This window comes from Nilaparvata lugens, chromosome 5, assembly GCF_014356525.2.
Source record: "Nilaparvata lugens isolate BPH chromosome 5, ASM1435652v1, whole genome shotgun sequence".
Classification (NCBI taxonomy): Eukaryota; Metazoa; Arthropoda; class Insecta; order Hemiptera; family Delphacidae; genus Nilaparvata; species Nilaparvata lugens.
Window position 1 is genome coordinate 20,261,752 of NC_052508.1, and position 18,704 is coordinate 20,280,455.

General features: G+C 36.5%; 1 protein-coding gene across 2 annotated transcripts in view; it reads left to right on the top strand.

The window, feature by feature from the left end:
* The window catches only part of LOC111043263 (hemicentin-1), an 86,880-nt gene that overhangs the window by 26,481 nt on the left and 41,695 nt on the right, over positions 1–18,704 (top strand). For both annotated transcript variants that reach the window (XM_039427870.1, XM_039427871.1), the window contains exon 2: positions 18,133–18,304. In XM_039427870.1, coding sequence (XP_039283804.1) covers positions 18,133–18,304 — 172 coding nt within the window. The remainder of the gene's footprint in view (positions 1–18,132; positions 18,305–18,704) is intronic.

Sequence of the window (18,704 nt, forward strand, 5' to 3'; positions counted from 1 at the left end):
ATATTTATTGAATAGTTTTCCTGCTATCATTCAGTTCTTTGACGGCTGAGTGAAAGTAGAAACGGTTTCATTGTAGATTGATCATCGTGGTTCCTTGAGAAATGCAATCAATACTCATGGCATGTATTGGGTTTATTCAATTCTGTTACTTCCTTATGTAATAGAAGCCAGTCTTAGATTCTCTTCCTGCCTGGCGATGTAAGAAGATACCAGCAATGGAATTCTAATTTTATATTCCAGAAGAAAGGATTCTTCTGAAAGATTAAAATTGATCTATTTATTTATTCAATCATTCAAAAAATTTACAGAGCTGAAATAGAGTCTTCTGGTGGATGAGCCTTATTCTATGAGTAATATTCTTGTAAATAAGTTCAGTATGTTACAGAAATCAGTTTTGTTCCGACATAGTGTCATCAATGACTGATATACTTACATTCATCGGAAGCTGACAAATAATCATTTTGGGGAATTATTTATTTGCTCGTTCTTGCATGAGATTTGATAATCATCCAATTGGAATTAGACAAACTTTATGTAGCTTGACTAACCTCGATTGCCTGGAAATTGCCATAAATGGATTGTTTTTCCAAACAATATATTCAGTTCTACACTATTTGTATGAATGAACAGGATTCTTGAAATAAGTTATTATTCACTATATCAAGATGTAGTTTTTCTTTTTGAAACAATAAAAGGACATCACAAACTGGTAAAGAACAGAATAATTGTAGATGAGTTTTGAAAATAATGTTGTATTTCTTGGAGGTAAACACACTTCTTCTGTTGAATGTCGGATGATTGACCTATGTTTTTGTAACTCAAGACGTACGTAGTCCATTCTGTGTTGCGCCAGATTTAATTGACCAAATTTAGTTAGCTGTACTCTGCGACAGGTACATGTCTGAAAACGTGTGTTGTTCCTGCCATAGAAATGATACGGTATTTGGTGGGTAGTATGCAATTAGAATGGAATACCAAGAACACCATTATCATTATTTCTATGGGAAGGAGGGTAGGTAATAATCCAGCATAAGTGCCTGTTCTCTGTACAGTGTGGTTAGCGCTGACATATGCTAAGACTGAAATAATTCTAATTTCCACTTGCAACTATTACTATTCATGATGACCAAATCTACCGTTATTTGATACGCTGTCGCTTCAAGTCAACGTCATGTTGTAGTGGTATTTGCATTCCATTATAAGGACAAACTAACTTTTGACATTTGGCCGGACTAATGCATTATCCTGGTAATTCGGAATGGACAAGTCAGCTTCATGGCTGTCTTATGATATGGTTCATATGTGATTCCAACAATCCTAGCTCTAAATCCATCTTGAACATTCATGCCAGCTCAAAACTTGAAATAAATGTTGAGAATGGAATATTAAATAGAACTGTTTTTTGCATCATTCGGCTAAATTTCCAAACTCCACACTTCAACTGAAACTTGAGCTTTTAAAATTGAAACCTGTATAAAATGTTTAGTGATATAGGTTTATCTCTGCTAAGTATAATTTACTACAGTATTTGACAAATATAATTTCATATATTTAATATAGACTAACAATAACACATATCGATGGATTCAATATTGGTGAAATTATTGGATAGGACGACGTGTATTGTTGGACAATGAATCTCCACAGTAGTGTGCTATACTTTCTCATCTCAGCTGCTCAAATATTATAAGGAATGTAGTAATTGATTGTGAGACTGATTATTATTTACAATTAATACGAGAACATGAATGCTCTTCTATCAGTATTCCACATTTTACATCACTTTAAATAGAATAAATTGAAAATTTCGTCAATCAATCATCCCGGTGGCGTTTTGTTCGTAGAGAACAGTAAATACCAATGTTTGCCGTTGAAATTTCATCACTATTTTGTTATGAAAGAGCGATTCGATAAATAATGACAGTAAATTATAGAAATAATTGAATCGGAACCGTGCGTCAATTGGGCAACAGCTGGATCGTGATATGCTGTTTTTGGGTGGGGTCACATCGATACATCATATTTTGAAATTGGCCCGTCGTTTAATTGTTATTAATTTAGAATTTAGAGGTGGGGAAACTTGGGTCACCCTCCTCCTCATCCTCATCCAGCGTGGATGGTCCTTCCCAGCACGTTCATTTCTTTATTCGGCTGATTATTTCTGTCGAATTGATTAGCGTTTTACGTTTACGGATCGATTCGATCGAATCGGTCACGAACAGGCGAGAAGTAATAATGCAAACAGTACAGCAATCATCATCTTCGTCGTCGTAATCATTATCCTCATCATCGTAAACAGCGGAGGCCGTTCCAGCAAATCAAAGCACTGATGGCAACGAGAGAGAGAGAGAGAGCGAGGAGTGATCAGTGGCATTAATCCCTTCCAATCCTCCAATTTTGTTCCGTTCAGTTTGTATCCGCGTTATATAGTTTATTTATTTAAATCGCCCCCCACGACAGTGTCTGTTCAATCTGGACGCCATAACAATTATTCACATAGATTCATTACCCTTCCCCTCTTCCACACAACTCCAGAAGAGACAGAAGCCTCTCAATCCCCAATTTATTATCTACTCCCTCTTGTAGTGGACGTCGCTTTGAATTCGGACAATCACTGAGGCTATCCGTGCTACATGAGTCGGGTGGGACTCAACTAAGTTAATTTATGATAAACTGTATCTCGCATCATAGGAATTGATAGGCCTTTGGAGACCGATATAGTTAACCACATGCACGGTCAGTTGATTTTTTTAAAGGTAACTTCAGCGCTGACCCATGCCATTCTGACTGTGTATATAATATAATTACAGCGGGTGTGTTTGTATGCAATCCCTGGAGTACAAAACATTCGAGATAGGGTGGCCGGTGTTCATATCTCCGGTTCACCCTTGGTGTAAATTATTGATAACGTCCGATTTGAGGGTGAATTATATATAATGCTAAGGGTGAGAAATTGTCATGGGACATCGCTCGCCCGCCGAATCTGTTTTCCACCACTTTTTCTCGGCCTTTTTCCGATGCGCCGGCCAAGCTGCTAAAAGCCAGCTTTCCTGTAGCCTGGATTCCAATCCGCTTGCTCTGCTATGTTGGGGTGATCACAGTGCACGTATGGGAGAAGAAGATTGTTGCGTGGCTTTTACACGTGTATTTTACCGTCGAAATAATTTCGATTTGCTCTGTAAACAATGTTACGTAACTTGAATAAAGCTCACTGAGTGGAACCATACAGAAAGCTTAGGCATCTATGCAAAACCATGGTAGAACTGTATTGAGTTTCTATCATTATCCTTCATGGACTTGACTGAATCCATTAACAAAATTTACAAACATTTATTTCGAGGGTATTCTCGGAAGAGACAGACATTTGAATAGCTAATTCGGTACATTGATGTCAAGAACAAAACAGAGGTTTTCAAAAGTCTGAACAGGTGAATTAGAACGAATCTATCATGATCATATTATTAGCCTCTTATACACTTAAAGGAAATCTCACAATGGTCTTCTCATGGAATTATTACAGCAACAGCGGTACTACCCATCTATCAATACGTATATTTTTGTCGTTAAACTACTCTACACGATATATAATCCATGAATCAAATCTGATTCAATTTATGATGCTGGATACTTGGAATGAAATGAACTCAGAGGATTGAGCATTAAATTCTGCTCTGGGTACTTTTGTTTCCCTCTGATAATGGAATTGCACGGTCAGCCACAGATTGCATTCAAAACAAATCACAATTCAACGCGGCAATCAATGAACGTGAAATCTGTCAACGCTAACGCTTTTATTGCAATGAACTATAGAGGAAAATTGGAAATTGTTTCATAGGTATAGAAGCAGTTCTTTCTTTGTTTGATTTGTGCTTCAGAGATATAATTATCTTTCCCCAATATTATAGGATTAACCAAACAATGATAACGGGAATAGGGAAAAGTTTCGATTCCGTTAATGGGAGCTTACATGGTGGTAGTTCAATTAATTCAATTGCTAGCTCATATGGTGGATATAACTTCAATAAAAGTTTGAGATAGGAGAGGCGTTGCAGAGCAAAACTAGCAGGATGAGCGCAAATAGATAAAGAGTGTTTTATTCATGAGAGACGGGAAAGCGAATAGGAGAAAGAAACTTTCAAAACTTTCCTTTACAAAATTGTTTCAAGTTACGAGTTAATTTCTTCCGCCTAGATAATGTCGTCGTTCTCTAAAGAGTAGGCTTTAAAAAGAAACGAAGTTGGGCTTTGAGTTGATAGGGGGAGGGGAGGTGAGGAGCTATTCCACTTTGGAGTCTGTTCCTGCCAGGGTCGTCCAAGCGAGCTTTTATTAATGGAAATGATGATTCCCCCGAACGAAGACGTACCGTTTCTCATAGAGTACGTTGCGTTCTCTCAAAGCACGGAAAAATGGAAAGACTCGTGAACGGTCAACTGAAAATTGGCAGAGTGCCTGAATCGCTTTTCCAGTTTGGAAGCAGCTCCAATTTTGACAGTTATAGATTATTTGTTTGTTCCCATTGATGGTTGAAAACCCGTGGGAAAATTCCCTCACAAAGAGGAAAATGTTTAACCTTTAAACAGCTATCAATCCAATGGAACTGATATTTCCTGTTTTCCCATCTGATATTTTGATCTCTTGCAATGTTCATAGCATTTTTCATATTTTATTCTCATTCATTTACTTATTGATTTGTTAATGGAGACAACAGGTAGAAAACCTGTAGAAAATTTCGCCTCCTCCACACAATAAATTTATTTTCAATATAATACAATTTTTAATTAGAAGATGAAAAATATGGAAAGAAGAAATATACAGCCAATCTAATTCAGTTTTATTTCTATAAAATTATTATAGAAATGGAATAAGATGATATTGTCTTATAAAGACTGACCCAGATGCAACCTTTCGTCTGTTACCTCTACTTTCATTTTTAATTTCCTTTATTCAAACTCACAAAAAAATCAAGAGTTCAAAAATCTCTGATGAATCAACTCAGCAAGATGATATTTGACGTCCTTCAATACATTAGACATAATATACCTTTTGAATGATTGGATTATATCGGAGGTAATGAAAAGTAATTTATGGCCAGACAATCTTATTTGAAATCAGGGATTGATCATGAATCTCCTGAAATTGTATCGATTCGATATTGAAGATTTTTGTATTGATTGAAAATTTGATGCTCAAGTGAACTACTCCATGATTGAGATGCAAGATGTCCGAGGAAGATTCCCAGCAAAGTAGTGAAGAGAGGGAGCTTTAGATAGAGAAAGGGAGTGACTTAAACTCGAAAGAAATCAATTTGTTCAGAGATTATACTGTGGGTAACCATTCTTTTAGGAAATAAGGGTGGATACTGCAAGAGAATGGGAATTCAAGCAGAATGTAGGGGAAGTAGAATGCTCTTCTCATCTTCAAATTCTCAGAGAACATGCATACTCCTTATCACAAGCTTGTATGTGGAGATAATTCTACGATTGTGATGTAATCCCAGATGAACAACGATTGGCAGAGGGGCTCAACAATGGATGGAACTGCAGAGCCTGTGCATCCAGAAGTATTTCTGGATGCTGCTCATTGTGTGTGGGGGAATCTGGGAATTAGGGGAGTTAATCGAAGGACAAGGGATCTGTAGAGGATTACAAGGGGATGCAGGTTTTGCAGTTGCCAGCAGAAAAGGACGACTAAGTCGCAGAGTCGTGTGAGCTGCATGCAGCGAGGCGAGACATCGACGGCACTCGGTGCGGTGGAGCGACGAACGTTGAGACGCCCAGGAAAAGCGTCGGTCCGTGATAAATAATTTCGGATCGTGTAGGCGCGTGGCTGCGGATAAGGGAGGGAGCCAATCAGCGACGTGGAAACAACGTCACCACCGAAAACGTTCACTATTTCTGCGTCTGAAGATTATCTGCTTTATTGGGCGTGATCGGTCAGATAGCGTTCAGTCTTTATGCTGCCGGTAAATCATCGCACGTGTGTAAAGCGAAGCGGGGGATACTCCTCTACCTTTTACACCTGTTTGATGCGTTACTTTACGCGTGCGGTTTGCTCTGTAGATAAATTACGCGTGAAAGATCACCGACGCACTCTTAAAAATCGCGTAATCGTGTTGGTTGAGTTATCTTCACTATGCTCATTATTCTAGAATCGCATTATTGCATTATGCATACGGTCATGGTTGTCTCTAATTATGTAGCAGAGGAATGGCAACCCTAGTTAACCATGGCTCAGTCGATAAAAATATTCATGGTTTATCATGTCATACGCTCATAAATTATTATTAACTCTCGTTTAGCAAGAGGAAATGACGGTTCTTGTAATTCAGTTTGTTGAATTGTATTCTATACGTAATGGGAGAAGTTTTGTTAATCAAAAGTCCTATATTTTGATTTGGTTTGTATAGTGTAAATTGAAAAAAGGTCAGTTGTGGACAGTTTTGTGCCTTCCCGTTGAGTAATACATCCAACTTCTCATTTGTTCTGGATAGAATAAAAAAATAATAAATAGGTAATAGAAAAATATAATTGTTTGACGCTTTTGAACTGTTTTATTAGGTAGGTACATATAATTAGGTATTTGTGGTTTCTCTGGAGTTGTCATATTTACTCAGTTTGATTCATTGATCCTTACTTGACTTGGTGTAGTACTCTCTGAGGTTAATGACTTCCTCATTGCTTATGCAGCATTGAAGGTCTTCAAAATGTAGAAAATCTTTTGAGCTAGCGTGAGTTCGGTTCGTAAAAGGTGTTACCGCTGCCTATCGGCTTTCATAATACGATCACCGGTTTAAATTCAACGCGCCCGTTTCCTTATGTATTTTTCAGGTAATATTTCGTGTGTGTTAAGTTCGTTGAGTGTGATTGTGTGTGTGTGTGTGTGTGTGTGTGTGTGTGGAAGGCAGCTATCTCAGATCTGGAGCAGTCTAGCGAAAGGTTAACACGTCGTCAACGGCGGTGGCGGAGGTGAGGGTTCTATTCTCCCTCTGTGCAGACAATTTCAACAATTGCCTTGTGAGTTGGTTCTCCTACCGCGCAGTTCGTGACAGTATCTCAGCCGTGACTAATTAGTCAAAGGTTAATGGCTCAGATTACGAGGCATTCCGCTTTAAATCGCGCGCGCTTTGTGTGAGCTCTCGCTACTTTCGTTTTCAAATCCAAAAGTCCGTGTCCGTTTGCACTTTTCAGTGCTCCTGTTACAACTCGCCTGTCTGCAGATACAATCAACTCACAACTTTTTCAAACTTGGATACTTTCTCTGCCAAATTGCTTCCGGGACTTCATTCGCTGCAAAACGATAATGTTTTTCTTTGTGAAACTCATTCAAATGAGTGCTAATACTTGAACTACAACTGAGGAATATTAAATAATGTCAAATTTCTCTGAAGCATACTAAATACTTCTCCCGCTAGAACGTTGTCTCTTCCTATATTCATATCATTACAAGATAAATAATTTCCCAAAGGAAAGTAGGCTTCAATCATCATTGTTCGACAGCTAAAGAGTTGGTAACCTTTCCACTAGTCGATGGCTTTATCCTACTTGTCTACTTCTTGCTTCCTGTACAGTAATTGTTTACACAAACAACTACAATATTCCAACTGAAATAGCGATAGACAAGTGTACTCTTTGACCGCCTTTCAACAGATGATTTTAAGGTTGGTCACTTCACAATAACTAACTTTTTCCAGAAGTACTGTAACCACAGACGAAAATATCGCTGGGATTACAATTCTCATTCACGATCAGTTTATATAGAGGATGATGAAATAGTTTTCAACTTTCGTGCTTTACATTCTCGGGCTCAATAGTATCATAGATTAAAATAGATGAAGAAAGCCCTCCCCCAGTTCATTGTTCATCTATAATAGTATATACTCATATTTATTGTAAACTGTAATTTTATTTCCAATGCTGCAATTAACCATTTTTGGGTTGAATCCCTTTCTTCTCCATCGATAAAGATGAGAATACAATGAACTCCTTGACAATAATCAACTCCTTGACCGTTTTCGCATTGAAGCTCTCTTCCAGCTGATATCAGTGATAACTAGACGCTTGCAATCCTTATCACAACGACAATGAAATTGTCTTTTGTCTCCTTTCAACCTCTTCCTTTTCTCATATTGCAGAAGCTTTTCTTTCCTCTTGAATTCTTTCTCTCCAACTTCCAATCAAGTTACTGCTCGAAACTTCCAGTCCCGTTCCCTTTCTCATTGAACGTATAAGCGCCTTAAAGAAATGACTGAGGAACCAGTATCATTGCAAGTTGCTTTTCATCGAATAAGTTTCTATAAAAAAGCGGCTTCACTTAATTTCTGACTGGGAAACTTCAAAGTTGATTTAAGAGTCTCAACTTCACGTATTTATTTGAAGAGAAAACTTTTGAAATTTTAAAAAAACAGGCAACCTTTCTAAAACAGGGTAAATATCGATTTGAATCAGGAGTTGAGACAGATAAGATTGAATTGAAATTGAAATTTTAATCATCACCCGTTCAACAAAATCATGTAATGCATCAGAACCTACATTCTGAGCAATCGCTATTCGGAATTCAGTATGTTTTAGCTGTCCTCTTGTGATAATACGGTATTTATCAATATTCCACGTTTCAAAATAGGACATTCCTTTTTCTATCTCTCCAGTAATCGATACTGCACGTCCAATTGTGGAAAATAATATTTTATATAGAAAATGTGGCATCCTCATGAGCAAGATTGAGTAAAGTCGCATAGCCTACGTGAGTTGGTGAATTTAAGTAGTGAATATTCAAGATATTGAACCTTTAAAAACTTCAATTGCATAGTTTAGAATCACCTTGATAAAAGCTTATTTTGTGTACTAAAATCGCAAATATTTTGTTTCCAAGTAGTATTTATTCCATTCAATGTTTTGACTGCTTGTGCAAAACTAAGTTCCTTTCTGACAATGATCTCAATTCACCTACTGGGTCATCTTATATGAACGGGCCGCCGTCGTTTGACCTCAGTTTGAGTGTAACCTTTGACATTAGGCAGCCCCGTGGTCGTGAGCAATGGGCAGATAGGCACATCGACATCACTTGACAGTGCATTGCTCCTGTCTCACCAAATTGGTGGAATGAACATACTTATCTTCTAGTCTGGTCTCCTGATTCCAAGAATAGTGTCACTTTCTTCTACACAATTGGGAATGCTCTTATTAGTGAGTAATGAGGTTGGTTTTGCATTATTGATATCGTGACTATCAAGAACTTGATCAGTATTTGCACTAGATTCATCAGTGTTGATGATAGAGGAATTGTTTATTAATGAGAATAATAGATCGAGTGTTGAGAGATCAATCAGTTGATCCATGAAGGAAATTGAAGACTCGATAATTGGTTAAAGAGTAAAACATTGAACAAAACACAATCGAAATCATCATTCCATTCACTGATTTTATTATTAAATTTTTCTGTGAATATATAAATTACATATTCATGTTTCAGTCTAAAACGTTAACGCAATGTATTCCAAAATGTATTGTTTGTATTGGACCGTACCTTAGTTTACAATTGTGAAAGTTTGTTCTCACAAACTATTCCTCAGATTTTGTCTTATTCTATTCTTGGGAACATAATAGGAAAAGACTTATAATATGATTTTATATACAGGTTTGTGGTATAATTGATTACTTACAATCTCTTTTGAAGAAATTACGGTGATTCACTATTCAAAAATCTTCACCACTCTCTACATTAGCATTCGGTTATATAAACTAAAATCAGTAATCCGATTTATTTATGTGGTTAACTCGAATCTATCATGACGTTTTCCAATTTGTGTGTATGTTATCAAGTGGGTTAAACTTGTCAGATTCGTTGAAATGTGGATTGACATGTTGGATTGTGACAAGTGGACCAACATACGGTACTTGAAGTGAGAATATTGATGGTCGACATCCTCGAAAGTTATTCTTCAAGGCCATATAGGTGTATAGAAAGTGGAGTCTTCTGTAGTAGTGGTGTTGGAAGGCTTGTAGTCAGTTGAGAAGAAACGTACACCTGTAGGCTTCTGACCGAGGTGAAGGACTTCCATGATGAGGGCATTGCGGTAGGGTGAGGGGGAAGACGGCATACAAGGAGGATCCTAATTTGATAGGGAATAATATAACAACAGATTGGTGAGTGTGAAGCGCCTTCCGCACTCAGGAAGGTATCATTAGGGACGCCATCTTGTATCTTCCTTCGTTTTCGGTTGGGTTAGAAAGAGAAGGAATGAGGTTTAGACGCAACAAGAGGCCCCTTCGGCTATCAGGCAGGCTGGAAAAAAGAATCAGACAGAGACAGAGAACAAAAAGAAACATATGCTTACTTTAATAACATACCTTGTTCACCATTCGTTTTTTCTTCTTGATACTTTTTTATTCAGCATCGCTCCCTACACTTATCATTTGCTTATTTTCTTATTTCTATGATTATTATTCGTTCTCTCATTTTTATTCTTGTCAGCCGCTTGATAGCTTCTAGCCATCCTCACCTTCTTCTCCTTCTTTTCATCGTTGGATGCGCTCTCCACATACTCTGCTCTGCTCTGCGCTGCGCTGCACCCTGATAGTATACCATTACAATCCCCCAACGTTTCGTCCTCTCATGTTTCCTGATACCTTATCATCATCATTATTCTTGCCGGGTTCTCCTATGCTTGCCCACATCATCTTCGGTGACCTCCTTATTCTTGTTCATCGGGATGAATATTACACCACCGGTAAGTGGATGATGCTTTGTTGTTCATCTTCCCCTTATCCTCGGCTCCACCAGCAATCAACCACATCAGATGCATTGAAGAGGCGTCGCTCTCTCTATAAATGATTACCTGTTACTTTATAAAACTGCTTTCGTTCTTATTAACCTTGACGATTATTCGGTTGGAGGTGATGTAAATTACACTTTTCACTGAGTAACGAGTAATTTCAACGTTGTCTGTCCGTGCTTCTATAGTTGATTCGAGTCGGTGATACCTGATTGAGAGCTGAGCATGATTCGTCAGTATTATTCCCCCTGCTTCAAAAATGTTGTTTCATTCTGTAACTGATGCTTGTTTCAAGTTTCCATGTGCATCGTATGTGAATAAAGAGAATAAAAATAGCCTCATATAAAAAGAAGAAACTATTCAACAAGGATTGACCTGTGCTCTTTGATACTGTATCATTTTCCACAATTCTTTATAATCAGTATTTCTCTGAGGTTAGAGTTGGAATGCGTCCGAGTCTAGAGTCCCAGAACATTATTTCATTAATACTCATAGAATGTCCTTTTCCTCCTTAGGATTTTGTTTTGACATTTTCCTAACTTGAAGTAACTTTTTTATAGTTTTCCAGACAAATAGAAGTAATGTTATTAAAATAGTCACTAATTATTCTACTCCTATACAGTATACAGCTCCATATTTTCCATCGAAACTCAAATCCATGTATTACCCAATTGAACTTTGGCAATAATGAAAAACAAATAAAAAAGTACCTCTTGAAAGTCTGATCTAACGTCGGATATATTTCTATATCATAGATCGTAAGCCAGTTTCACGCTCATGCGCAACAAAGCCTTTTTGCTGTAGCGATTAATTGACAATAAAACTGCTCCACCATAAACCAGAGTAATCGACTTCTAATGAAAAGTTTATATCCGCTACGAGCTTTATTAGTTTCCACAACAATTCGCGTGCTGTTGAGTAAACACACTAACACAAACCGAGAGATATAATATCTAATAATCGGGACAACATAATTTCGTAACACGATTCCATGATGGCGACTGTTGAGGTGGATTTTTGGTCTAATGGCTTCTCGTTACTCGGAAAATCAAAAGGCTTTGCCCTTCCATGATAGAGGGTAGTTAACCGTATCAAATCACCCTAAATTGTTGTCTTGAAAGACCGGACTCACTAATAGGCGTTCATCATGCAACAAGTGGGGTGATCCTTTTTCCACAACTATGAAATAATACTGTTTCCGTCAACTGGCAATTTGTTTTATGATAATTTTCATTGTTGTCACTTCTTAGTTTGAAGGTATAGTCAACTATCATGCCTTATCTAGTAATATGAACGAGTACTATGAATTATGATATTTCAAGAAACTTCGAAAGCATCTTTACCGATTTTTCAGTGTTTCATTGTTTTATCGGTAACCATAACCACGTAGAACTATGAGTGAACTGGATGTTAGAATGGATGTTAAGCTAGAAAAAGTGGAATATTTTTGGGAAAGCACAGTCAAGTACTTTCCACTTACGTGGATTGATCAGTAATCAATATTCTGCATTACTTTCAAGATCTATTGAGAATCAGTTCAAGCTAAATAGGTAGAACCACTCTGATGGTTCCAAGTGTGATGTGCTTTCTATTTCTTGTTCACCATTACTTGATACCGGTACTGATCAGAACATATTAGTGCTTTCACTTATTCTGTCAACTAGATGCTATGTCAAGCTAAAATTATCAATCTAAACCAGTTGGGCTGTGCGATACAAGCTTCCATCAGTTCTAAGCTGTCACGATTGAGATGACAGCATCATATCGGCATGCGTCATCAACTGCGGTGGTGTCACGGACGAAGCATCATTTTAGCAGACCGTGATTGACAACGCGTTGTCTCACTCTCCACTGCTCACTATTGGAGATTATAAATATCCCAATTTCTTCATATCGACAATGGTCTTTCAAATGAATTATCCCTGGGTGGTTTCCATTCTTATCCTATTAATTATCTTCCCTTCACATCTTCTTAATATATTTTACTCATTCTTGTTGTTATCCCGATGGTCTTTCATACGAGTGGTCAATTCACACGTGATAGAAATGAGTAATGTAGGTGATGATTAACATAACAATGGAATATTGTATTAGAATTTCCATTTTCATTTATTATATTAGAAATTATATTTGTATACATTAGATTTTTTGTACTACGCCATGAAACAAGTCATGCGCAAAATAAGTTATTCCGGAACAGTCTCCCACAGAGAAAACTAGTGAATAAGAATTAAGATTCATGGCTCCTTATATGGTCCTGAAATCTCAATAATTATATATTTTTATGATGAATATGTGCGTAAAATATGATAGTTCATTCACACTCATTGATCGTTACAAGAAGAAAGTCTGTTTTCTTCTCAACGAAATATGGAATTTTTACGACCAATTTTGGAATACCTCCTGATTTACGGTAGATTATCCACACTAATGGATTATAAATTATATACTGGATGAGGAAGTAAGATAGAGTTCTTATCATTAGGAGTGCCGCTGAAAAACCTAATTGAATATTTATCAATTCAAGTGTGAAGAAGTGTTTCCAGTGTAGCCTGCCTCATCACAAATCCAGTACACGAGGCTACTTTTTCCAAGGAGCGAGAAATTTTCCAACATTGGATATATACGTTTGGATTTCTCTCTCTCTGCCGTTGCGGGTGTTTAAAATACAACATAAAAAGAATACGAGATCAGAAGAATCCATCTGTTTCTGTGAATATGTGATTTAACACTGGCGGCCATATTGAAAGTTAATGAAGGGGTCGGGTAGACCTATGTGTCGGATTTTCCACACGCATCTATCATCTGGAACTGGAACAGGGGTGGCAGGAGGGTCTGGAACGTCACTTTTGAAGAACACAGCTCTTCAAAAACAGGATCGGAGACTGACAGTACAGAAAATAAAAATAAGAAGTAGGAGTCTTGTTATCCTCGCTAGCGCTCTCTCCGCGGTCGACGTCCAATTATGTGATTCAAGACAAACGATGTCTGCAAACGAACCGGAGAAACACGAGATTCCACCAAAATATTTCATCTGAATAAAAAAATAAATATAAGAATAAAGAAAATGGATAATATAACGTCTATGATAGTATGATATACTTTGAGAGCGTTTTACTTTCTTCTAAATTTCATAGACAGTATTCTTTGAGTAGAAATTTGATATCCAATAATGTGATATAATTTCATTGAAACTCAAGTTTCAATGAGGAACTTATTCGAGCCTATCCTTGTATCTAAAGTGCATTATTGCTTGTACATCCGTTGAGAATAGCTTGTATTATCAGAAATCTATATAAGAAGTTTCCTTTAGAAACTGAGGATTTTTGAGAAATCTTCAAGTTGTTGATTTTTTATATGAATTTGTGTAACAATAAAAGTTTTATCTCTTCCATTTTATAGTTTTTTCCGATAGTTCATTACATTTTGAGAATTCCACGAATTTTTTGAACTTCAATTCAGATCAGTCATGCAATTACAATCAATTGAACAGTACTAGCCTATTGAGTGCAATCCTTTGATGACTATGCTGAAACCTTAGCAAAACAGCCAATCACAGAGACAAATTAGCTCAGGTGACATTGTCGGGTGACCGAAATCTCAAGAAAAAAGTGTCATCTGGTTCTCGGATGGGTGACCATACGGGTCAACAATGTTGCCGTGTTTTGTTTTCTCGGGTAAATTAGAGTATCAGAGTTGCTTCTCTTGGAAAAAGAAGGTGATTACATTAAGTGCAAGACCTACACAATACTGAACACGACTTGAACAAGTTTATCAACGTTTCTATTACAATTTCACTCATTATTTACTATTATGAAAATAGAAAAAGTTTCTCGTCTTATTTGTAAATAGCTGAATGTTCCTTTCATTGAATTTGAATGATAGGATTGCATCCCTCAAGTAATCTGACTTTCCTCAAATATTTTATTGGTTTTAAAATCAAAATCAATATTCTCAATGTTTTATGCATCATGGAAAAATTTTGCTCAATTTTCAATAGGTGTTAGTTACTCTAGTCGTTTCATTTTCATTGTATAACATAGATTTAATTCAATGAAATGTTAGTTCTGACTCTGAGAACTCACATTCACATAGAATCCCGCAATTGATTCAATTCAACATTGATTTTCTCAACGATTTTCCATAATTTTTCAAGTATCCAGTTGTTCAACACCAGGATATCTCACAAGTATGACGAAAATGATGATCTTACTGAACATGTCTCTGTACAGCGTAGTAAACTAACCCTGAAAATGTTGTTATAACTGTAGACCTTTGACAAAAGGCGTGAACAATCCATTCAGCGAAGTACTGTTGTAACAGTCATCCAATTTGTCATGTTTGAATTTGAGGATTCAAGCAACCATTGCTAGCTAGCAACCCCCCAAATCATAAGCTGGGAAGCAGGGCTCGCCCCTCTGTTGTTTCACTCTCATTGTTTAACTAAGAAATTCGCAATCATGCTGTTCGTAGCCCCGATGTCTAACTCAACTTCTTGTGTTTGACTTTGGAATTGATAATCACCTATATTGGGATGTGATCTGGGAGCAGCCTACTTAGCTCTTATTAATATTGTATGTACGCTGTGCAAAGTTACGTTCATTATATGAGACTGAACCCTACCAATATTGTGATTTCTGGGCTAAACCAAAGAGAAGTTGAATATTGGGTTCTCAAAAGTAGAGTCAATCGTTATATTAATATTCCATCCGGTATGATAACGTAGTAGGCCTACAGAACTAATAATTCTCCAAAAACTCATGTCTTCATTAGATTTATAAAAATTGAGATACAAGTTTTCGGTTGTTACACAATTATCAATCTTTGGTAAACTAGTTTCAATATGAATAACTACTATACCACAATATCACCATCACAACCACTCAAAAAGTGTCATTATTCATGTATGTTTTGTACTCATTTGCAGCTTATTTTAATTTAGCTAAATATTCAATTTTAACTGAACCGTAATCAAGTAAGTTTGTAAGTAGTTAGTTTATTGAAGTGTGAATATCTTCGCTTTCACTGTAATCTCCTTTCGAGAATAGTTCATTGGTTGTTGTCAAATGAAAATATACTAATAATTTTGAAATTGAAATCAGCGGAATCTCTTCAAGTTTTAATCTCATAAAAATGCCCAAGAGTTTCGATCAATATTATTTTTCAAGATATTTAGATGGAATTCTTTGTTATCTGAGCTTAACTGAATCGCAATGAGAAATTGAACATTTTTTGTGACCTGAGTAGGAGAATTTTGTGTAAGAAGTTTACAGGTTTAATAGGATGACTGTCTTGATCAGAGGAATGGGCCAATCCGCCAATGGCCCAACAGTTGATTATTCCTTTCATCGGCTGTGGTACTGGCATCGTAATTAAAAACAAAGCCAAGCCGAAAACTTGGCTAGATATTTAAGATTAGTTGGAGAAGAGAGTTGGAGTGAAACAAATTCGGACGATGAGTAGCCTACTGCGCAGTGCGCAGTGCGCACCCTCACTCAGTATTGGAATCGAGGAGGACCCTTATCCGCTGGCGCGATTCAGCTTTTCTTTACAAGGAATTATTAATAAATCTCCGTGCTTACCGCGTTTTCTGTCTCAAAGAACACGAGGAACCGGAGATTATTATCATCATCGGATGAAAAGAGGAAACTGTGTTGATGGGGGAAACGAGGAGGACAATGATTCTGGTGGTCGAAGAGGAAAAGTGGAGGCTAGAAATTTGATTTTTCTCCGTATCCACTTTTCCGAAAATCTTTCATCTTGGCGTCGGTCTCGACTTTCTCGATAAGCTGACGAATTATTAATTCTTCGAGCCTGCAATCTCTCAGATTTCTTCCTCTCCTTTCCTCAGCCGCACCAACCCTTTCCTATCCTGGTCTCAATGAATTTCGTTATTAGGCCTTTGTCCAACCAAGTCTTCTAGATGTTTATTAATCAAGTATCAAATACATCCTCTTCTCTTTTTCTCTTGCCTCGCTCCTGTTAATTGGAGATTTCATTCAATTATTCAACTGAGGAACGGAGAAAATACTTGGGGCGAAATTTGTAGCAGCTTCTGCTGCGTTATTCTTTGCTTTTCAAGCTGCTAACAGAATAAAATTCTATAACGAAGTAGTCAATTATCTTGCTTATTGTTGAGATATCGGAACGGCCACGGTTTTTTGTCGAATCAAAGCAATGAGGAATATTAATTGGACTCAACCTTTGTTCCAATTGTGCAATCGAGTTAGTGAGCCCTTTTCCGTTTCCTGAAAGTCCTCTTGCTCGAAGCGTGTCGTTTTTATTATTCAAATGATGTGTCTGCAGAGTGCTTTGAAAAAGGTCGCTTTCACCTTTAACACTCTTTTCACAATAATTTGCATTGATACTACTGGACAGTTATTATAATTTGGAATATTTTATTATTTTACAGTTGAATTATACAAAAACCTCTTATAACTTTGAAAATCAGAATTTTTACTTACTAGAATTATTAGATACGGTATACTAATAGCTCCTCATCCATTCATCCAAATCATTTTATTGAAAAGGATTTATTAATAAAAGGATTATTAATAATAATGTATTTTGTTTGGTAATTATATTATTGTCTTACAAATATCTGCATAATTTATATCGGCTAGCGCACAAGTTCTTAACTTATGCTAGTCGAGCCACGAATTGATAAAAAAGCTTGATGTTTTGCTTTCTCTATTTACTAATTTGATTGACATTTGTGTTTTATTACAGAAATATTATTTTCAAAGTCAAATTGTATTTAGAGGACAATTCATGTAATTGTAATGTATTTTATGGCAAATAAATTGATTTTTGATTTGATTTTGATTTGAAAATATGGAAATATACAATTCACTAATATATCTTTCCATTTTCACTGAAGAGAGTGGATCACTTTCAAGTGATCATTTAATAACATTTATAGCAGTCTACAATCAAATGATAACTTTATTGTTTTCTATCTGTTAGTATACCGTATTATTGTAGCAGCCTTATCGATTTCGACTTAGAGATGAATCACCTTATTGATATTCCCTTGTTCAATTCAAATGACAGCATTTTCTGTCAGTGATTAATAATATTTGCATTGTCAAATTCGCGGTATGACCTTCTCTATTATTATTTAATTTGACTGGAATAAACTCACATGTTACACGGAATAAATTGACAGTTCGAGTTAGCTGTTATGTACAGATTCGGAGATGTTTCGGTCCTAGACTGTACACATTCATGTAGCCTGTCACTTACCGTGAACAATGACCTTTTCTATGACGCTTTAGTAATCAAGCAGTGGCATTCCTATTGCATAAGCTACAATGGCATATGACACATTACTAATCAAGCGCATGGTATTTATGTTGCAGGAGTACTATGTCAGGACATAAAGGATACTCGGGAGGGGGAGGACGTCACTCTGGAATGTCGGTTCTCACCTCAGCTGGCTTCTCAAGGCACCACCTATTATTGGCTCAGGACAAATAAGAGGAACCACGACAATGTTGCTATTGAACAGACGCCTCTTGATGCCAACTACAAGTGAGTCATTTGATTTATCTCCAATATTATCAACCTGCAATACCCAAGTAGCCTCACAGTTGTTCAATTGAAAATGTATCACTCCTTCTTTCGAAGGAAACAGCAGTGTAATTGAATTGGATTTATTTATTTGTCATAGTAAGAATACTTAAGTGACACTCATTTGAGTCATTTATAAAATCAATTTGATTTCCCATGTTTCATTAATCTTTTTTAAATACTCAATACTTGTATGATTCATCAATATTCAATACAAAATTGTATAATTCAAAAATAAATAAAATAAATTGATAAATTACAGTATACGTAAATAAATGAACAACAAACAATACAACATACCATACATTGTGTTGTTAAACTAGTTGTGAATGTATAGATTTCTAATAACTTCTCTATTTAC